Source organism: Diutina rugosa (genome assembly GCF_008704595.1).
Source record: "Diutina rugosa strain CBS 613 chromosome Unknown scaffold41_size130375, whole genome shotgun sequence".
NCBI lineage: Eukaryota > Fungi > Ascomycota > Pichiomycetes > Serinales > Debaryomycetaceae > Diutina > Diutina rugosa.
This window is the reverse complement of record NW_022995196.1, coordinates 95,064-112,458: the sequence shown is the minus strand read 5'-3', so window position 1 is coordinate 112,458 and position 17,395 is coordinate 95,064. Positions and strand designations below refer to the sequence as shown.

Below are 17,395 nucleotides of genomic sequence, written 5' to 3'. Positions count from 1 at the left end.
AGTCAGTACTGTAGTGTAGGTAGTGTGGTCTGATGCTTGCTTTTGTTGTTGAAGTGATTGAATACAGTAAACATGGCGTGTGCCTGGAGTCAACACAAAACGAGCACGAGTCAATCGCTCACACTGAATCGAATGGGAGAAACTGGCAATTGCAACCAGTTCACATTTATTGCCCTAGTGTCAACTAAATCCAAGTCAAACAGGTAAGGCACGTTGCTTGTGGATGTACTTCGCTATGGGGTATGTGTTGATCATCGCGGTCGAGCGTTTGAGTGCGACTGACGACCATGACTGACTCTCGAGAACCGGTGGCGCGAGATGGCCGGGACAGCAAGGAGCTGAGGGAGGCGAAGGACCCGAGGGAGATCAAGCCCGACCAGGCGATCATCCTCCAGTTGGCGCGTCCGTTTTTGACGCCGAACGAGATTCTGCACCTTCACAGTCAAACCATCTCCGACAGCAAAAAGCTCATCTACAACCAGCGCAAGCATCTGGTATACCAGTTTGTGTTTCAGGTGGTGAGACACTTCAAGTTTCCCCTCAGGGTGCTTGGAACTACGATGAACTACTTCCAGAGGTTCTTCTTGTTCAACCGGTTTGAAGATATGAACCCCGGCGACATCGTTACTGCCCACATGAACAAAAACCTGACCCTGCTTCAACTGAGTGACTTTGATCTCATCAAGGATATGGAGAAAGACCCGTTTGTGGTGGCGATGGCGTGTCTCTTTTTGGCGACGAAAAATGAAGAATGTATCAAAAAGCTAAAAGAGATCCAGCAAGTGTCGAACCGGATTCGGGAGCAGGAAAGCTTCAATGAAGAACGCAATTTAGACCGGCAAAGACGGGCCATTATGGCTATCGAGTTCAAATTGTTACATATAACCAAATTCGACTTGAATAACGGGCTGCCGTTTGAGCTGTTGGATGTGTTGGTTACTCAGTTCTGCAAACAGTTAGGGGTTGATTACAAAGGCCTGTTTTACGCCTGGTTGGTGGCATTTGATATCATCCTGACACCGCTTCCGTTGACGATCCCCGCCCACTGCATCGCCATTGCCATCATCACCATTACCCTTTACATCAATCCCCAGGAAGTAATGACGCTGCACCAGGTGGCTACACCGGCTGTGCGCAACTACGATGACATTTTAGACAATTTGAACTCGGAAGACTTCTGTTGTCCCCAGCTTTTGGTATCGGAAGCCATTCTCTACATTTTGGACTACTACGTCAACCAAATGAACTACTCCATTCTCTCAAAGTACATGCCAGCCATTGACGCTGAGACAGGCAAGGAGCAGGTGTTTAAGTTCATGGCGTTGAAGCAGAAACTCAATGATTTGGATGTTCTTGATCAATTCTCGTGTCTGACTAAGGAGCTGTTGGAAGACGATCCCTATCTTACAAATTTCGATTACCTGATTGGGGTGAAGGGTTGTGCACGTTTCCTCATGGGTAACAAACGTAAGCGATTCAACCATGAGCGCCACTTCATCGCTCAAAAAGAGAGATTAGCCAAGAAGGCAGAGGAAGAGCAGCAGCGTTCCGCTGAAGAAGGGTCGTCTGAACCGTCTCCCCGGACTGGTGATCCAGGTGCCCCACCGCTGGGCCCGGCGAAGGCAGCTCCTTCGGGTCCTTCCAGACCCCCCACCGGTCCTTCGAAACCTCCTCTCGGTCCTCGTGACCTGCGGCCGCCTCCTCGAGGCCCCAAGCAACCGCGTTTCCGCGATCCTCGGGGCGATCCTCGGGGCGATCCCCGTGGTGATTATCCGGAAAAGTCTCGCTATTCGCTGGAGAATCCTCGTTACCCCTCAAATAACTCTCGTTATCCCCGGGAACCCCGGGAACCTCGCGATTTCCGTGAGCCTCGTGAACCTCGAGACTCTCGCGAGAACACAAGGTATCCTCCAAAGAGAAGATATGAAGACGACGGATACCTGGAGCATCCACCGAAACGGAGATATGAAGACGACCGTCGTGATGATCGCCGTGACGACCGCCGCGATGACCGCCGCGATTCATCACGGTCTCGGTACGAAGACGAACTGAGGGGTACGCCGCTGTGGTATGGTGACGGCGATCGGACACCCTCCCCCCATTAAATCAAAGTATATACGTATAATAGGTAATTTATGGTAATGCTAAGTCTAATCGCGAAGTTTATACACCACTTTTGTTCCTACGTGATGGAGGTTGGTATCAAATCCACAAAAGTCGACATTCTCGGCCTTGCCGTCAACGGCAGGGTCCTTGGCATCGGCCCAGTCGAGGGGAACGGGGATATTTTGTGCCGTGTAGGTGAGAACGTTGAATGTGTAGTCATCATTATCTAGCACGGGGAGGAAACTGACACTTGAAGTGATCTGGCGAACGATAGCTTGTATATCTCGCTGGACTTCGCTGATTGGTCTGACGTCGACATCGTCATCGTCGCTCGTCACGTCGAGGTCAAACTCCCACCGCTCGTGAGTCTCACCCAGAGATTTCAGGATGATTGCCACCACGAGCTTGCTCATCTTTTTTGAGTACACCCATCGTTTAAGCTGGTGCATGATCTTGGCAATGTATTGCTTGACTTCGTCATCATCAGACACTACCACCGAGAGGCCGTACTTGCGGACCGAAATGAAATCTTCTTGCGGATAGATGCCTCGCTGGAAAAGGATGGTATTGATGGCAAATTCAAAGTAGTCGGCAACAATTTTGCTCGAGCCTTTGAGCTGGAGCTTGCCCATCGGTAGCGCCAGGGGTGTGGGGACGGAAGTGATGGGGCTTCAGACGGGGATCGTAGTCAGATTGTTATTGAGAGCGAACACGCGCGGTGACGTCTCGTGGAAATTCACCGTACGAGATGTGAAACAGTGGGATGAAGAATATTCATAAAGCCAAAAGCATTAATTAATCAAATGAGGGCCTCCAAATATCACTTCCGTTTCCAATGGTTTCAGGTGAAATTCTTCCGGACGCGTTTGAACAACTTCAGTTGGTGTGGGCGATAACGTGGTACCAATCTCAATACGCTTCCACTGCCAGCCCTCACCTCCCCCGCTTAATACAGATCTACTTACAATTGATGAAAGAAGAGGTCACTGAATACCCCGAAGACGCAGAGATTATCCATCAATTGATTATACAGTTTCCCCCTCTAAAGAATCCGGCATTGCCATGGTGCACGAAAAAGTCACTATTCTTGAAAATTACCAATAGGTTTTTGTTAGAAAAGCCGACAACGCCCATCCAAGCTGCCGTGGTACCGGTATACTTGAACAAATTACACGCTATGCACACAATGCTTTGTCGATGGCATTCTAAGCTCAAGAGGGTTCAAACTGTCAAAGCATTGGGGGAAGAGGGCTACAGACGCCGTCGTGAGTTCCAGTTAGCAGGAATAATACGGCACTGGCATATGCAAATGTGCAAAAAGAAGCCTAATCAAAATCTCATTAATACATCATAAAGTTCTTCTTCGACTTGTTGCGGTCGAAGTCGCGGGGATCAGCACCGCCGCCACGACCATTGTCTCTACCACGACCATTGTCTCTACCGCGGCCATCGTCTTTACTGCGAAGGTTCCCTCTACCCCGACTATCGTCTCTGTCTCGGCTGGAAAGCCCACTCTCAGAGCGACTTTTTGGTTCATATCTGTCTCGTTCACGTCTAATTCCCAGGAGATTTATTCGAGGAGGCTTCATCACTCGGTGACGACTGTTGCTAAAGTTGCGTGCATGTTTTTCTTTCCACTTACGCTCTTCAGCGCGGTCTAATTCCGCTCGTTCTCGACGTCGGCGTTCTTCCTGCTCTTGAGCCTCCTTAGCTCGGCGAGCTGCCTCTTCTTCTTCTTGCTTGAGCTGAGCCTGATAATCCTCGTCACTCACCCCAAGCATCTTGCGTTGTATGTCCTTAAGTTCCATGCGTAATTGATGTTGAAATTCAGGCAGGTCGATGATCTTCTCGCGAAGATCACGGTCAACAATGGATAGTAGACTGGGGGGAACGTCGTTCTGTCTACCTTTGGTCTCGGCGTTGTGTTGATTGATGATTTCCCCTTGTATAAGTGCCGCCATCTTGCCTTTATTCTTCATGAGTATCAGTGGATCATCCTTCACCTTGGCCTCGATAAGAAGCTTGAGCTTGAGCAAAAGATTGGCATGGGTTTCCAGTTCTCGAAAATTGTCAAGAAGTAGCCGCCTTTGCTGATCAAAGAGCCCGGCACGCTTGTACTTGGTACTGAGCTCTTTGGGGTTGTCGCTCATTGCCCTGACGATAAACGCGTGCGGCTTGAATTCTTCGCGGAGATAGTGACGTGAAGGTGAAAAACTTAGAGTCCCAAGCTTGAACTAGCAAAAGCAATTTCAAAGTGATGTTTTGTTCATCACGTTTTTGACTATCAGAACTATTAGAAAGCTTATTGTAGGATGTTGCCTTAAATCATTGATTTAAACGCTTGCCAAGCTCGACTACTTTAAATGTCGCTTGATACTTGTTTCAATTGAATCAAATCAACTGGTGAGAAATTGAAATACACTTCATCTCGTTGTAAAATTTGTCCGTAAAAGTAACGGCGGGGAGTAGTGTAACTATGAGTGTTCATCGCGCCGCGTCAGGCAAAGCCCCAAACAATTGCCGAATATGCTCAAGATTACAAACAAAATGATACTTACTGAAACTATCATTATAGACTAGATTATTCCAAGATATTCTGGTTTAACGCCTCAGCTAAACTAATACTGCAATGCCGATATATCTCTCCTCTCGAACTAGCGCTGTATCTCACTGATCTCGAATTGTTGCAGATCGCGGGGGGTGGGACCGATTGTCCTGCACCACATTCCCGACCACACTAAACCCACATCTTAGACGACATTAATCTTTCACTCACCAGATCTATTCCTTATGTCATATACCTCAATTCCCAAATCTCCAACTCCTACCACACCTAATTCCGAAGAACCGAAAACCCCTGAAAGACCAACGGCTACATACTACAGACACAATCTACGCCACGCCGAGCATCTCGATCCTACATCAACTCAAAGTGTCCCTCCCCAGATCAACATCTCCACAACTTCGGTACCCCTGTACATGAGATCTACCCAGAGTAGCCGTCAAAAAGTGATACCATTGGTGAAGTCGGCCAAACAGCCTAAAGCACACCCATAGTATATAAATGCGCGCATTAACAAACAGTGTATTCATTTCACTATGTTGTCCCAACAACCCTCTCAGCTTGATCTCGAAGATCCTCGAGTGGCCAAGTCTTCAATTGATACCACTGCTACTCATGGCTATGGTACACCTCCTCCTAGCGCTTCTAGCTCGTGTTTCCCTCCTAACCACCCTATTCTTCACACGCCAGTTTTCTCTACTCTGCCCAAACAACGCCACCGCTCTCCCATGCGAGGAGTATGGGAGTTGATCTATGATTCTCCTTCATCACCTCTGCCTCGCTTTGCAAAAGGTCCTCGTCGGGAGGTGACTGTTTTACAACAGGACCCCGATCGAAGCCACATTGCTAACCCCCGCAACGACGACCGCACGAGTCTTCTCTTGGAAACGATACTTCTGGAATTACGCCAGTTAGATGTACGCGTGCTGGCATTATCTAGAGATTTGGATTTGGGGAACGACGTTGACGACGACGCCAGCGTGATCAACAGCGACAACGCCATTGCCACGGCGATTTATGAAGTCTTGGCACCCGGTAATAGCCACGTCGACTCGAGGTGGGAACAGTCGTTTCAACAGGGGCTTCACGACGGATATGGTGGAGGCAATTCCAAATGGCACCACCAACCCGAATTTCAGCCGGTCACCCGCAAAGTTCGACGCAAGAACCCTTTCGTTGCCACTTGGCAATGGGTTAAACGCCTTAAAGATTTGTAATTTTCATTTTGTTATCTCATCTCTTTGCTTTCGTCCTCACCTTAGTGGTTCCATCACCGAACCAATATACAGCTATTTCACAAGTTCTCCTCACATATTTGATGCGTAGCCATCACATGAAACTCTAACCTTCAACCCACCATTCTATATCCTGCAACAGCATTATACGTTGAAGAGTCCGTGATGTGTAGATCTCATCGCACGCGGTCGACAATGCGGTGGTTACGCCAGCTCCTGAGCCTCCCCGAGCGGGCGTCGACAATAGCCAAGTTCCAATTTCCCGTGGCAAGTCATGTTATCCGAGATATCGAACCAGAACACCATCATACCCAGTTAACCCTTCAGGGCCATCTCAATCGCAAACCCCGCAATCGCGCCACGAAGCTGTTTGCCGAGCTCCGAGACACCAATGGCGACACTGTTCAGCTTGTATTTCAGGATGCGGTGAATGCTACCTCTGAAGATTGTGTTTCGGTTACGGGTACCGTACTTCCAAAGCCTGGGACCGACCAATGGGAACTTCACGTTGACCGATACCAGGTACTCAATCCGGCTAATCTTGATGCGGCTCGACTTGACAAACTCAAGCACACATCACCTAAAGACTTACCGCCTCAGTTCAGATACCTCCAGCTTCGAACTAAATACTTCAGTGAGGCGTTGAAGACGAGACTGAAGGTAACCTCCACCATTCGCGATGTACTCATCAATGACCACGATTTCACTGAGGTAGAGACTCCATTATTGTTCAAGCTGACACCAGAGGGTGCTCGTGAGTTTATTGTACCTACCCGCCTGCCGTCTAAGTTCTACGCTCTTCCACAATCGCCACAGCAATATAAACAGATTTTGATGAGCTCAGGGGTGTATAAGTATTTCCAAATTGCTCGTTGTTTTCGTGATGAAGATCTTCGTGCCGATCGTCAGCCTGAATTTACTCAGGTCGATTTGGAAATGGCCTATATTAGTGACGCAGCTCAGGTACAAACAGTGGTGGAGGATATGGTGAATGCAGTGTGGAACAAGGTCAAGGGAGCTCACACCTACCGCATGAACGCTCAGGGACTATTAGAAAAGGTCAAACCTGGCGACCACTTCAATCAATTAACCTATAGAGATGCTCTTCGCCAATATGGTATTGACAAACCCGATTTGCGGTCATCGCTTACATTCGTTGACCTCAGTTCTCAATTGCGTGGTTTGAACCCTCAATTTCCTGTGGTGGAAGCATGTGTGCTCAAGGGAGTGGGTAAACCACTGAAGAAACTTACTGATGCTGGCAATTACTCTAAGCGCAAGCCTTACGTGGTTAGGGTACAAGACAACAAGTGGTGGCAGGGGCTTGTGGACAAAGCGTTCACCACGACCACTGAATTCGATCCGGAAACTTTCACCAAACTAGTTGGCGCCGAACCGGGGGATGTGGTCGCCATTAGTACCCGCGCTGACCTCAGTTACGAAAACCCTACCCCCCTCGGTAAGTTTCGCCAATTAGCCATTGAAGCTTACCCTGACCAATGGCGACGTCAAATAGTTGAAGACGATGGTACTATTGTTGATGCTTCTGCTGACATTTGCGTCGGAGCGTGGGTTGTTGAGTTCCCCCTCTTCAATCCAGTAGAAGCCGAAGAAAGTGATGGCGAGTATCCAAAATACGACTTCACCCGGTTCACCAGCACCCACCACCCATTCACTATGCCCCGCGTCGACGACTACGACTTGCTTGCGGTTGATCCGTTGAAAGTCCATGGCGAACACTACGACTTAGTGGTTAATGGCGTCGAACTTGGTGGTGGGTCGCGCAGAATCCACGACCCGGCGCTCCAGCAGTACGTGTTTGAGAACGTGCTTGGCATCAACAACTACCGTGACTTGTTCGGCCACTTGCTTCAAGCGCTCAGCATGGGGTGTCCGCCGCACGCTGGGCTCGCCATTGGTCTCGACCGTTTGTGTGCGATGGTGATCGGCCTGTCGCTGATTCGAGACGTCATTGCCTTCCCTAAGAATCAATCCGGAGTGGACCCAGTGGTGGAAACGCCGACGCCGCTTCCGGCCACCACATTGGCCAACTACCACATCGATGTGGTTGAATAACAAACATAGAGACGCGTAAATCATGTACATAGTGAAGTGACATAACCGTTACAAAAAACGACACAAAAGAGTGAGATTGGGTGTGAAGATTTCAGGGGTGTCAACTAATTAGGCTTTTTCCGGTTCGTCGCTGCCGTTTTGGGGCGATAATGTCTCGTTCTAGCCACGTCTAAATCGTCTGTTTACGGATCCTATGCACCACTCGCACCTGAACGCAGGCACTTGACGCACGTCGCCGCACCGACACGCCAGATATTTGTATCAGGTCAAGGCCCACCGCTATTGGGTATTTAGACCAGTATATATCTTGTGGAAAATCTTTTTATTGCTTTCAGCTAATTTTTCAATCGATGTTGGCTTTCCCGTTGTTGGTGTCAGTGGCGATGGCTGCTCTGGGACTTATTGTTCCCGCATATCACAGCGAGCATCTTGTAAATCAAGTGCTCAGAGTTGACACTCAATTGGGAGCTTCCCAAGATAATGTCACTCTCATTTGTGCTCCCAACCTGAATACCGTTACCATCAAGCAAACGCTGGCGTTACTGGATTGTGTGGGTGATTGTAAAAATCTGTGGCAGCAACGCGAAGTGGTAGTGAACTCAGTGGATACCGGGGTACTGTTCATCAAGGACAACCTTGGTCTTGGCGACACAGTTTTGTCGAATGTGCCGATGAATTTGCAGAACTATCTGTATGCGACGCTGTCGCTTGGATATGGATTGTGGAATCAAAGTTCTTCCGATGACGACGACCTTTCAAATAATTGGTTCTTGGGGTACTTATTAGACGAAGGGACTATCAATGAACCCAAGTACTCGTTACATTCTGATGACGATAAGTGGCGGTTTGTGTTTGGAGGGGTGGACCATGCCAAATACGTAGGCGATTTAGCCGATTTGGACATTGAGCAATACTCGCCGCTGTCGAATTATCTGAGTCGGTTTGTTCGGTCTGACGTGCTAGGTCAGGTGGCACTCAAGGCAGTGGCTCTTGACGACGGTGGGTCGGAAACAATCTCTACTGAGTCAAACCTCACTCTCAGTATATCATACAACTATGGTGACGTTGCCGATATGGCCCTTCCTGACGACATTTACCAAACGTTGGCAGCGAAGCTCAATATTAATACCACTACCAACACTGCCGATTGTGTGAGTGACGACGAAATCAAGTTGGTGCTTGACTTCGGTATCACCAAGATCAATGTGCCGTATAAATCGCTTCAAAAGAAAAATGACAACGGCACATGTGATGTGAACATTCAAGGCATGAAAGGTAACAAAAAGGACGTATACGTGGGTCCGGAAACTTTACGGTCAGTGTACGCAGTCTACGATGCGGGAGCAAAAAAGGTGTCGATTGCCCAGTACAAGTCACTGAGTGATTCTGATGTGGAGATCTTTGGAGAATCGAAAGCCGCGCTGACACTGGAATCGAGCTCAGCTGCACCCTCTGCCCTGGCGTCGTCTAGTGATGCCTCTACTAAGGATGGCAAAGATAAGCAGAGCAGCGGGTCGATACTGGCTCCGCTGTTGATTATGGCAGCGGTGATGGGCTTGGTCGTACTGGCTATTTAGGAACAATTTATAGAACTGTCGTTATAATGATTGAGTAGACGTGAATTTGCATGTGTGTGGCAAGTGGAGAGAGGTATGCGCTTAAAAGGGTTGCATTTTCGTTTCGGCGACCTCCGCCGCTGTGGCGTCACCCGATGAAACCATGTTTTACTTTTTCAAATGAAATGAAATTAGTGGTTCAAATAAGTATAGAAATGGTGGTGAGTGGAGTTTAGTGCAAGCGAATAGCCGGGGCTCGCTCTAATCTGAAGACCAGTTACAAATTTGCCAAGACTATAACGCGGGGCACGCCCCGCAGTGTTATCTTATTTTGAGCCCTGTCCGAATACCCACCTCTAACTTAATTGACATTAATGATTCAACTACGACAGAATCAAAACGAACTCCTATGAAAGATTTAAATCAAATAACACGTTATATATTCAACAAAAATCATTTTGAATATTTTCTTCTACTGGTTGACGCGTAAATAATAGCGCACATTGTCTGGTCATCCCTGTAGTCATCGCACCCAATTTGAGCCGATGTCTCCGTCTCCCTCGCTCTGTTTCGAGTCAAACTCGATCGCATTTAAGAATTTTGCTACTATTGGACATGATAAAGATATCTGATTTTCTAGACTTATACGAGATTGCCTATTTCTTTGTAAAACTGCGCTATCCCGGGGTAGGCCGATGACCGGGGCCGCACCGGATCGGGTGCGATATCGCACATGACACGCTCATTTTGCACCTACACACCATCAACAATAACCCGGGTTATGGACGCTACGCTCAGATTGGAGCCCCAAGCGTCCGACGTGTACTCGCGGTTCAAGCACTTTGTCAAGGAGGACCTGAACGCGCTGCTCATCGCCGGGGGCATCGCCGGGGTGGCCCTGCGTACGGTCGTGTCGCCGTTTGAGCGGGCTAAGATTCTTCTCCAGCTCCAGGGCCCTGGCGCCGGCAACCAGGCGTACCAAGGGATGTTTGCCACCATCCTAAAGATGTACCGAGACGAAGGGTGGAGAGGTTGGTTCCGCGGGAACACCCTCAACTGTGTGCGGATCTTCCCTTACTCGGCGGTGCAATTTGCCTGTTTTGAAAAGTGTAAGCATTGGCTTATTGCCAACCGGTCGCTTACTGGACTTAAGGGTCCTGCCGACCAATTGAATGTGGTGGAAAGACTTGCGCTGGGGCTGATTGCCGGCGTGGTATCGGTGGCAGTCACCTACCCCTTGGACCTTGTGCGAGCGAGAATTACCGTACAAACGGCTAATCTCGCCAAGCTCCACAAAGGTAAATTGGCGAAGCCGCCCCTGGTATGGGGTACGCTTAAAGAGGTGTATAACCACGAAGGCGGTATCAGAGGATTATACCGAGGCATCGTCCCCACTACTTTAGGGGTGGCGCCCTACGTGGCCATCAACTTTGCCATCTATGAACGGCTCCGTGAGTATATGGACACGCTGCCGCGCGACTACCTGAACCCGGTGTGGAAGCTTAGTGCCGGGGCGTTTGCCTCGTTTGTCGGCGGGGTGTTGATTTACCCGTTGGATGTGTTGCGGAAGCGGTACCAAGTAGCGCTGATGGCTGGCGGTGAGCTTGGCTTCCAGTACCGCAGTGTTGGCCATGCCCTCTACCTGATGTTCACTCAGGAAGGATTTTTTGGAGCCTACAAGGGGTTGACGGCGAATTTGTACAAGATCGTGCCGCTGATGGCGGTGCTGTGGCTCGTGTACGACCTGACCAAGGATGCGTTGGCGCGGTGGTGATGAGACTAGGAGAGGGGGTTATAGACTACGAAGAGGGTTATTTATCATGATAGACGGCTAAAACGGGGGCAAGCCCCTCAAACTATGTATATATAATAATAATATTTTAAATAACAACAGGAGACGGTGGGGTGTCTACTGGGTTTTCTTGGTGACGGAGCACAGCAATTCGTCCAACACACTGTGGATGTTGATGAGCTTACCGGCCAACGAGCGGATGGTGACCTGGTCGTCGTTAGCAAGTACCCGGGTGTGAAGCTTGATGTCGGTCAGCTTCAAGAGCAAGTACGCTACCCGCTGGTACACCTCGACCATGTTGGACGTGTGGCACGCGAACAGCGCCACCAGGTCGTCGATGCCGAACAGAGGGCCAAACAAGTTGGCAAACAACTGGTCGCGCAACTGGTGAGCAAACTGCTCGGTGTCGTCGGCGTGGGTGGGCACGGTGAGTTTGGGGACCTTGATTTCAAACGGCTCCGAGATGTAAGCCACTTCGTGCTTGCCGTCGAGATGGTAGCGGAACTCGTACATGCCTTCTTCCCAGAAGAGCTGATCGCCTGCAAACTCCATGTCACCAGTAGCAGTGGGGCAAAAGTGCCATCTACCGTGCGACGACAAGAGGGTCTTACTCCGCAGGTACAGGGTCTGGACAATGCGGTACAACCCGATCCAGTCCTTCGGGTGGTGGCCTTCGACGGGACTCTTCCACAGCACCCGAATCGGGCTGCCGACGTAAGTGTAGTTAGGCAAGTAGTCGGTTCCCTGTTGGCCTTGGCTGAGGCCATGGATAGCAATGGAGTATTCCAGGTTCTCAAACTTAAGCAGCTGCGAGAGCTCCTTAATCTTTTGCTGCGACACTTTATGGTTGGTTTCCTTTAATTCGCGAATGATCAGGTCTAAGGTTTCGGTAATCAGCGGCCGCGGCGAGTGGTGGTGGTGGCGACCTTCTTGATCATTGGACAATCTCCGCAGAAGGGCATCAGGGATCAAGTGCTTCTTGAACGTCTTGGTGACACCAGAGTCCTTAAGCACTTCCTGTTCGCCATAGAGCTTGATCATGTGAGACTTTTCGATGAAGTTGAACCGAACGAAGTTGTTAACCACCCAAAGCAACAGCAAGAACATGTTTTCGGTGGTGGGGAACATGATGAACACCCCCATGACCCCGCACACGCCAAAGATCTGCTCCGGGTTGTTAAGATAACGGTAGACACCGGCCTTAGTCAAGTGGGTGGCCCGTTGCGACCGCGGCACAAAGAAGTCACCGTAGAACCAACCAAAGTACCCGATCAGCAGCACAATCAGCTGGTTGATCCAGGTTTGGGTCAAGATGAGGAGAGTTCCCAAAAAGTAACGGAGGTAAGGGTAGTCACTGAAGAAGTAGTCGCTAGTACCAGAGAGAGCATGCAAGAGGTTGTAACCGAACAACAGGGTGTAGGTCATGTTGATCAAAGTGTTGTATAAGATGGCCCAGTTGTTCAACGCCTTTTCTGCCGGCATGTCCATTGAGAGACACCATTTAGTCAAGTACTTGTACAGCAGTTGCAACACAAGCAACACATCAATCAGCACCAGTTCCAACACTTTGGCGACGACGGCCACCCAGAACAATACGTAGACGCCGCGCAGCGCCGCTGACAGCAGCAGCACCAGCGCCGACACCACCACGGGCAACACCACCCCGTAGGTGATCGCCAACACCATGTTGGCCACGTCCAGCGCCCGCAACCAGTTGAAGTTGGCCAACCCCACCATCGGCTTCATGTTGTCGAACAGACGGAGGTCACGGAGCTTTTGCACCCGCACCAGGTTGAGCTCATCCACCAGAGGACCGTAAATCTTGTCGATGTGAGGGTTTTCAATGTAGTGCAAGAAGATCATTTGCAAGAAGTGGCCGAAGATGGCTACGCACAACACCGTGTACAGCTTGGCGATGAGGGCAAACCCGTAGTAGCCAATGTAGCCTACAGAGTACATGGGGTGGGGCACCATTTCAAACACCCCGTCGAAGATGAGGTCCTCGTTGTTGATCTGGCGGAAGAAGAAGTCCCCCCAGTACCAGGCGTAGTCTTTGATGGTGTTGTGGGCGTTCACTTTCACCCACAAGTTGAACAACACCATCAACGACCCCACCACCAACCGCGTCGCCACCACCCAGCTCGGCTGGCCGTGGAGGAACTGGTTGCCGTTGTCGGTGGCACAGGTGTAGACGATGCACATAAACGCGGTAAAGTCACTCATCAAGATCAAGTCGACGACTTTGCGGAAGATAAGCCAGGTGTTGAATTCCAACGGGTAGGCGTCGGGGTTGTAGCCGGCGCCTCGTTGCGCCTTGACTTCGGCTCGAGAAAAGCGTCCCACCGGCGACGACTGCTTGAAAAGCCCCCAGGACCGCGCCCACTCCACCAACCGGTTGAAGTTCAGTTGTTGGTAGAGAAGGTAGCCAATGCCGAAATTGTAGCCCAATCGCCACACGATGTAAAGGACAATGAAAATGCCGATCCGCACATGGTTATCGGGGATCAAAAATACCAATAAGTTGGCCATTAACGCCGTCACCACCGCGATCTCCAAGTACGATTTGCGGACAGTAGGGTCAAATAGCGTCTTCACCATGTCGTGCGTCGGGGGTACTTTAAACGTCTCCCCGGCAAACGTCACCCCCGTGGGCAAGCGGGCGTCGCCGCTGTCCTCCTTGACTGAAGTCATCGTCGCCATAGTCGAAGAAGGTGTGAGGTTTAGGATCCGAAAAATTGATGCTGTGTTCAACGTTCTTAACCCAAGAAACCTGCCTGCTGCTTTGGGCAAGGTGCAGCGATATACCCCATACGAGCATGTGAAAAGTGACGATAATGCCACCACAGTGCGACGACTACCCGGATAACTGGCCCATCGATCTATCGAAAATCAGGGGAAAAAATAGAGGAACAGGAAAGAAAAAGAGGCGAACTCAAGTAACGGCTAATCTTTAAAGAAATCGAATTTTTATGAGGGATCGAAGTGGGGACTTATTCAAGGTAAAGTCGACCTCGGCGACGGTCTTGGAGTAGTGCCGTATAGGGGCCTGCGTTGTTGGGGAATGCACGCTTCGTACCGCCAATTTCAATAAATTGGTGATTTGTGCGACCACAGTGTCGGACCGGATGTCGGACTACAGAGTTTCGGATTGCGCACCGGGAGTCGGAAAAAAGGCAGTGGTGACGCTTGGCTTGTCGGATTCGCGGTTGTACGTAGTCGCAGTTCGTGTCAGACTCAATTTCGCACTTGCCGTGAGAAATTGTCGAAATTTCGAGGATCGTTGTCGGTCCTGCTGTCGAAATTTCGAGAACTATCGTCGCTCTGGCGAAGGCTAAACATGTAGATCTAGCGACACCACGTCCGTCACTAATTTTGAAAAAACCGCATGTGAATGCGACAAAGTTTGAATAGTTTTCGACACGCACCCGAAGATCACGTCGAGAATTTCCGACACCGCAAACCGCAACGACGACAAGCGTAACTCTCTTTTCCGACATCAATGCGACAACGGAAGCATGAGAATCCGAAATTCATTTTCCGAGGGTCCGACAGTAGGTGCGACAGTTGAATTTGCGACAAACTTGTGCCCAAAACCCCCAATAATGCGAAATTGGCGGTACATAACAATGGGTGGGTGAGGAGCGACGCACTTTTGAGTGGTATAAAAATTCGCATCGCTAATGCTTAACGGCGTAATTCGGCGAACTTGCAGTTTTTTTTTTATGAACGGGGATCACAAAGATGAAGAATGATCGCAAACGTCTGCCAAAATCACTCTAGGATGATATGATCTAGCAGCCGACTTTCGGATGACTCGGTGATATTGACGATACGAGGTTTAACGATTACAAGCTGAAAGATTGATGGAATCTATTGTACTGACCAAGACACACTTGTCCTGGCCAAATGTATCTTATTTAACGGCCCAGTGGTGGTAACTGTAAGCTAATTATACTTTTGTTTTGTCGTCACAAAAGAAGTGATTGCATAACATGAAGTGTCCCCCGCTCCATTTGAGTAATGAGGACGTTTGTCTACCGAAATCAGAAGCAGTTAAAACTGACGGCAGCGGTACTAGTCGCGAAAACGAGCCCCGCACAAATTAGTAACTGCGAATTATGTCGCCTCGCTTATAGTCCCCAAACGAGCAAATGCCGATATCTCAACGATCGCCAATGATCTGAATAAATAAAGTGACTTCATTCTCATTTTTGAAGTCACTCATAGTTGCTTTTTTCTTTTGACATCTACCTCACCGGTGTTCGGAATTTTCTTTTACTTCGGCTGACATGTGTCATCAGCGCTCCTATTTTCACATGGCCGGTGGGGGTCACCTACCCCGGTGTATAAAGCGCTGGGCGTCGCAACGGTCGTTCCAGTGATTTTTCACAACATGTCCACCATCACTCTCACCAAGGACTCCCACGCCGACCGGGGCAAGTACCGCGTCGGCTACGATGTCACCAGCAAGATTCTCGGCGACGAACCCGTGGCGCCAGCGCTGGCGCGGCCGCCCAAACGCCTGCGTTCCACCATCAGTATCATTGGTGCTGGCTTCGCTGGTATCATCAGTGCCATCACCTGTCAGCAGAAGTTTGGCGACAGCGATTTTCTCATTATTGAAAAGTACCCCAAGTTTGGCGGCACCTGGATCGCCAATACTTATCCTGGGGTTGCGTGCGACATCCCCAGTATCTGGTATTCCCTTTCGAGCGAGTTGGCTACTAACTGGCTGCGTTCGCAAAGTTATGGCTTCGAAATCGCCGAGTACATCGACCGGGTCGTCGACAAGCACCAGTTGAAGCAGAAGGCATTGTTGGGGCACGCGGTCAACCGCGCCACCTGGATCGAGGCCGACGCCGAATGGGAGCTTGTCATTCACGATGTCGAAACCGGCGACACCATCATCCACCGCCTGAAGATTTTGGTCAACTGTCTCGGGGGGCTCGTGCACCCTCGTCACCCTCTGTACCGGGGGCTTCATGACAAGTTTAAGGGCGAATACATCCACCTGGCGATGTGGCGTGACGTTGACTTAAAGGGCAAGCGCGTGGCGGTGATCGGCAACGGGTGCTCGGCGTGCCAGTTGGTGCCGGCATTGCTCAACGATGGCTATGAAGTCGAACTGGTGACACAGATTGCCCGGTCGAAGCACCACGTGATGCCGCCGCTTCCCAAAGCGTTGCAGTGGCTCTACAATTTAGTGCTGCGAGTATGGTTATTCCAGTGGATTTTGCGGTTGATCGTGGCGTCATTTTTCGAATTCCGCTTCCCCATGTTCAAGGGCGACGGCTGGTGGTCGAAGTTTGTCCGCTGGAAGCTGACGCGGGAACTGATCAACTACATGAAGAAGCACACGCCGAAAAAGTACTGGAAGGATGTCATTCCTGATTTCAAGATCGGATGTAAGCGTCTTATCATCGACCACAGCTACCTCGACAGTCTTAGCCACCCGCGCATGGAGTTCATTGGCGACAGCATCAGCCACTTTGACGAGCACGGCCTCGTACTCAAGCTGGGTCGCTACGTCGCTTGCGACGTGGTGGTGGCGTGTACTGGCTACGACATCTCCAAGCTGTTGAAGACGATAGACGTGGTGGGGCGCAACGGCACTACTCTTGAATCGCTTTGGACCGGTAAAGATGGCCGCATTACCGCTTACGAAACCGCTATGGTCAAAGATATGCCCAACATGTTCTTGATGGCGGGACCTAACAGTGCTAGTGGTCACGCGCTGGTGGTGCTGGCGATCGAGTATGTGGCGACTTTCTTCACTAAAGTGGCGCGCCCAGTGGTGGATGGCACCTATAAGCTGGTGGAGGTGACGCTGGAGGCGTACTACCGGTGGTTCGACGAGTGCCAGCGCGAGCTCAAGAAGGCCGTCTACGGCACTCAGTTCGGCGGGTGTGTGCTGTGGTACTCCGACATGGATTACAACTACACCACCTACCCGTACTCGCAGATCCGGTACTGGTGGAACATGAGCCACCCCAACAAACGCGACTTAGACTACCGTAAATAGATGTAATATCTAATACGAATATGATACATGATATGATGATTGTGA

The 17,395-nt window shown here is 50.1% G+C and overlaps 9 protein-coding genes across 9 annotated transcripts; 6 read left to right on the top strand and 3 right to left on the bottom strand. All coding sequences in view use genetic code 12, as the record gives it.

The window, feature by feature from the left end:
- Window positions 1-287: 287 nt before the first annotated feature.
- DIURU_004704 (uncharacterized protein) lies at window positions 288-2,105 on the top strand (the record flags this gene model as incomplete). The annotated part of the gene is made up of 1 exon (XM_034157607.1): window positions 288-2,105. The coding sequence occupies one exon, from the start codon at window positions 288-290 to the stop codon at window positions 2,103-2,105; it is 1,818 nt and encodes a 605-aa protein (XP_034010541.1).
- A 45-nt stretch (window positions 2,106-2,150) lies between these two features.
- MAD2 (spindle checkpoint protein) lies at window positions 2,151-2,738 on the bottom strand (the record flags this gene model as incomplete). Its single annotated transcript, XM_034157606.1, has 1 exon — window positions 2,151-2,738. One exon carries the CDS (start codon window positions 2,736-2,738, stop codon window positions 2,151-2,153), a length of 588 nt encoding a protein of 195 aa, XP_034010540.1.
- A 708-nt stretch (window positions 2,739-3,446) lies between these two features.
- Window positions 3,447-4,256, bottom strand: DIURU_004702 (uncharacterized protein; the record flags this gene model as incomplete). Its single annotated transcript, XM_034157605.1, has 1 exon — window positions 3,447-4,256. The coding sequence occupies one exon, from the start codon at window positions 4,254-4,256 to the stop codon at window positions 3,447-3,449; it is 810 nt and encodes a 269-aa protein (XP_034010539.1).
- Window positions 4,257-5,205: 949 nt separating this feature from the next.
- On the top strand, window positions 5,206-5,886 carry DIURU_004701 (uncharacterized protein; the record flags this gene model as incomplete). The annotated part of the gene is made up of 1 exon (XM_034157604.1): window positions 5,206-5,886. One exon carries the CDS (start codon window positions 5,206-5,208, stop codon window positions 5,884-5,886), a length of 681 nt encoding a protein of 226 aa, XP_034010538.1.
- Window positions 5,887-6,099: 213 nt separating this feature from the next.
- On the top strand, window positions 6,100-7,980 carry DIURU_004700 (aspartate--tRNA ligase; the record flags this gene model as incomplete). Its single annotated transcript, XM_034157603.1, has 1 exon — window positions 6,100-7,980. The coding sequence occupies one exon, from the start codon at window positions 6,100-6,102 to the stop codon at window positions 7,978-7,980; it is 1,881 nt and encodes a 626-aa protein (XP_034010537.1).
- A 350-nt stretch (window positions 7,981-8,330) lies between these two features.
- On the top strand, window positions 8,331-9,557 carry DIURU_004699 (uncharacterized protein; the record flags this gene model as incomplete). Its single annotated transcript, XM_034157600.1, has 1 exon — window positions 8,331-9,557. The coding sequence occupies one exon, from the start codon at window positions 8,331-8,333 to the stop codon at window positions 9,555-9,557; it is 1,227 nt and encodes a 408-aa protein (XP_034010536.1).
- A 760-nt stretch (window positions 9,558-10,317) lies between these two features.
- Window positions 10,318-11,310, top strand: DIURU_004698 (uncharacterized protein; the record flags this gene model as incomplete). The annotated part of the gene is made up of 1 exon (XM_034157599.1): window positions 10,318-11,310. One exon carries the CDS (start codon window positions 10,318-10,320, stop codon window positions 11,308-11,310), a length of 993 nt encoding a protein of 330 aa, XP_034010535.1.
- A 135-nt stretch (window positions 11,311-11,445) lies between these two features.
- CHO2 (phosphatidylethanolamine N-methyltransferase) lies at window positions 11,446-14,028 on the bottom strand (the record flags this gene model as incomplete). Its single annotated transcript, XM_034157598.1, has 1 exon — window positions 11,446-14,028. One exon carries the CDS (start codon window positions 14,026-14,028, stop codon window positions 11,446-11,448), a length of 2,583 nt encoding a protein of 860 aa, XP_034010534.1.
- A 1,693-nt stretch (window positions 14,029-15,721) lies between these two features.
- Window positions 15,722-17,350, top strand: DIURU_004696 (flavin-containing monooxygenase; the record flags this gene model as incomplete). Its single annotated transcript, XM_034157597.1, has 1 exon — window positions 15,722-17,350. One exon carries the CDS (start codon window positions 15,722-15,724, stop codon window positions 17,348-17,350), a length of 1,629 nt encoding a protein of 542 aa, XP_034010533.1.
- Between the last annotated feature and the right edge of the window lie 45 nt (window positions 17,351-17,395).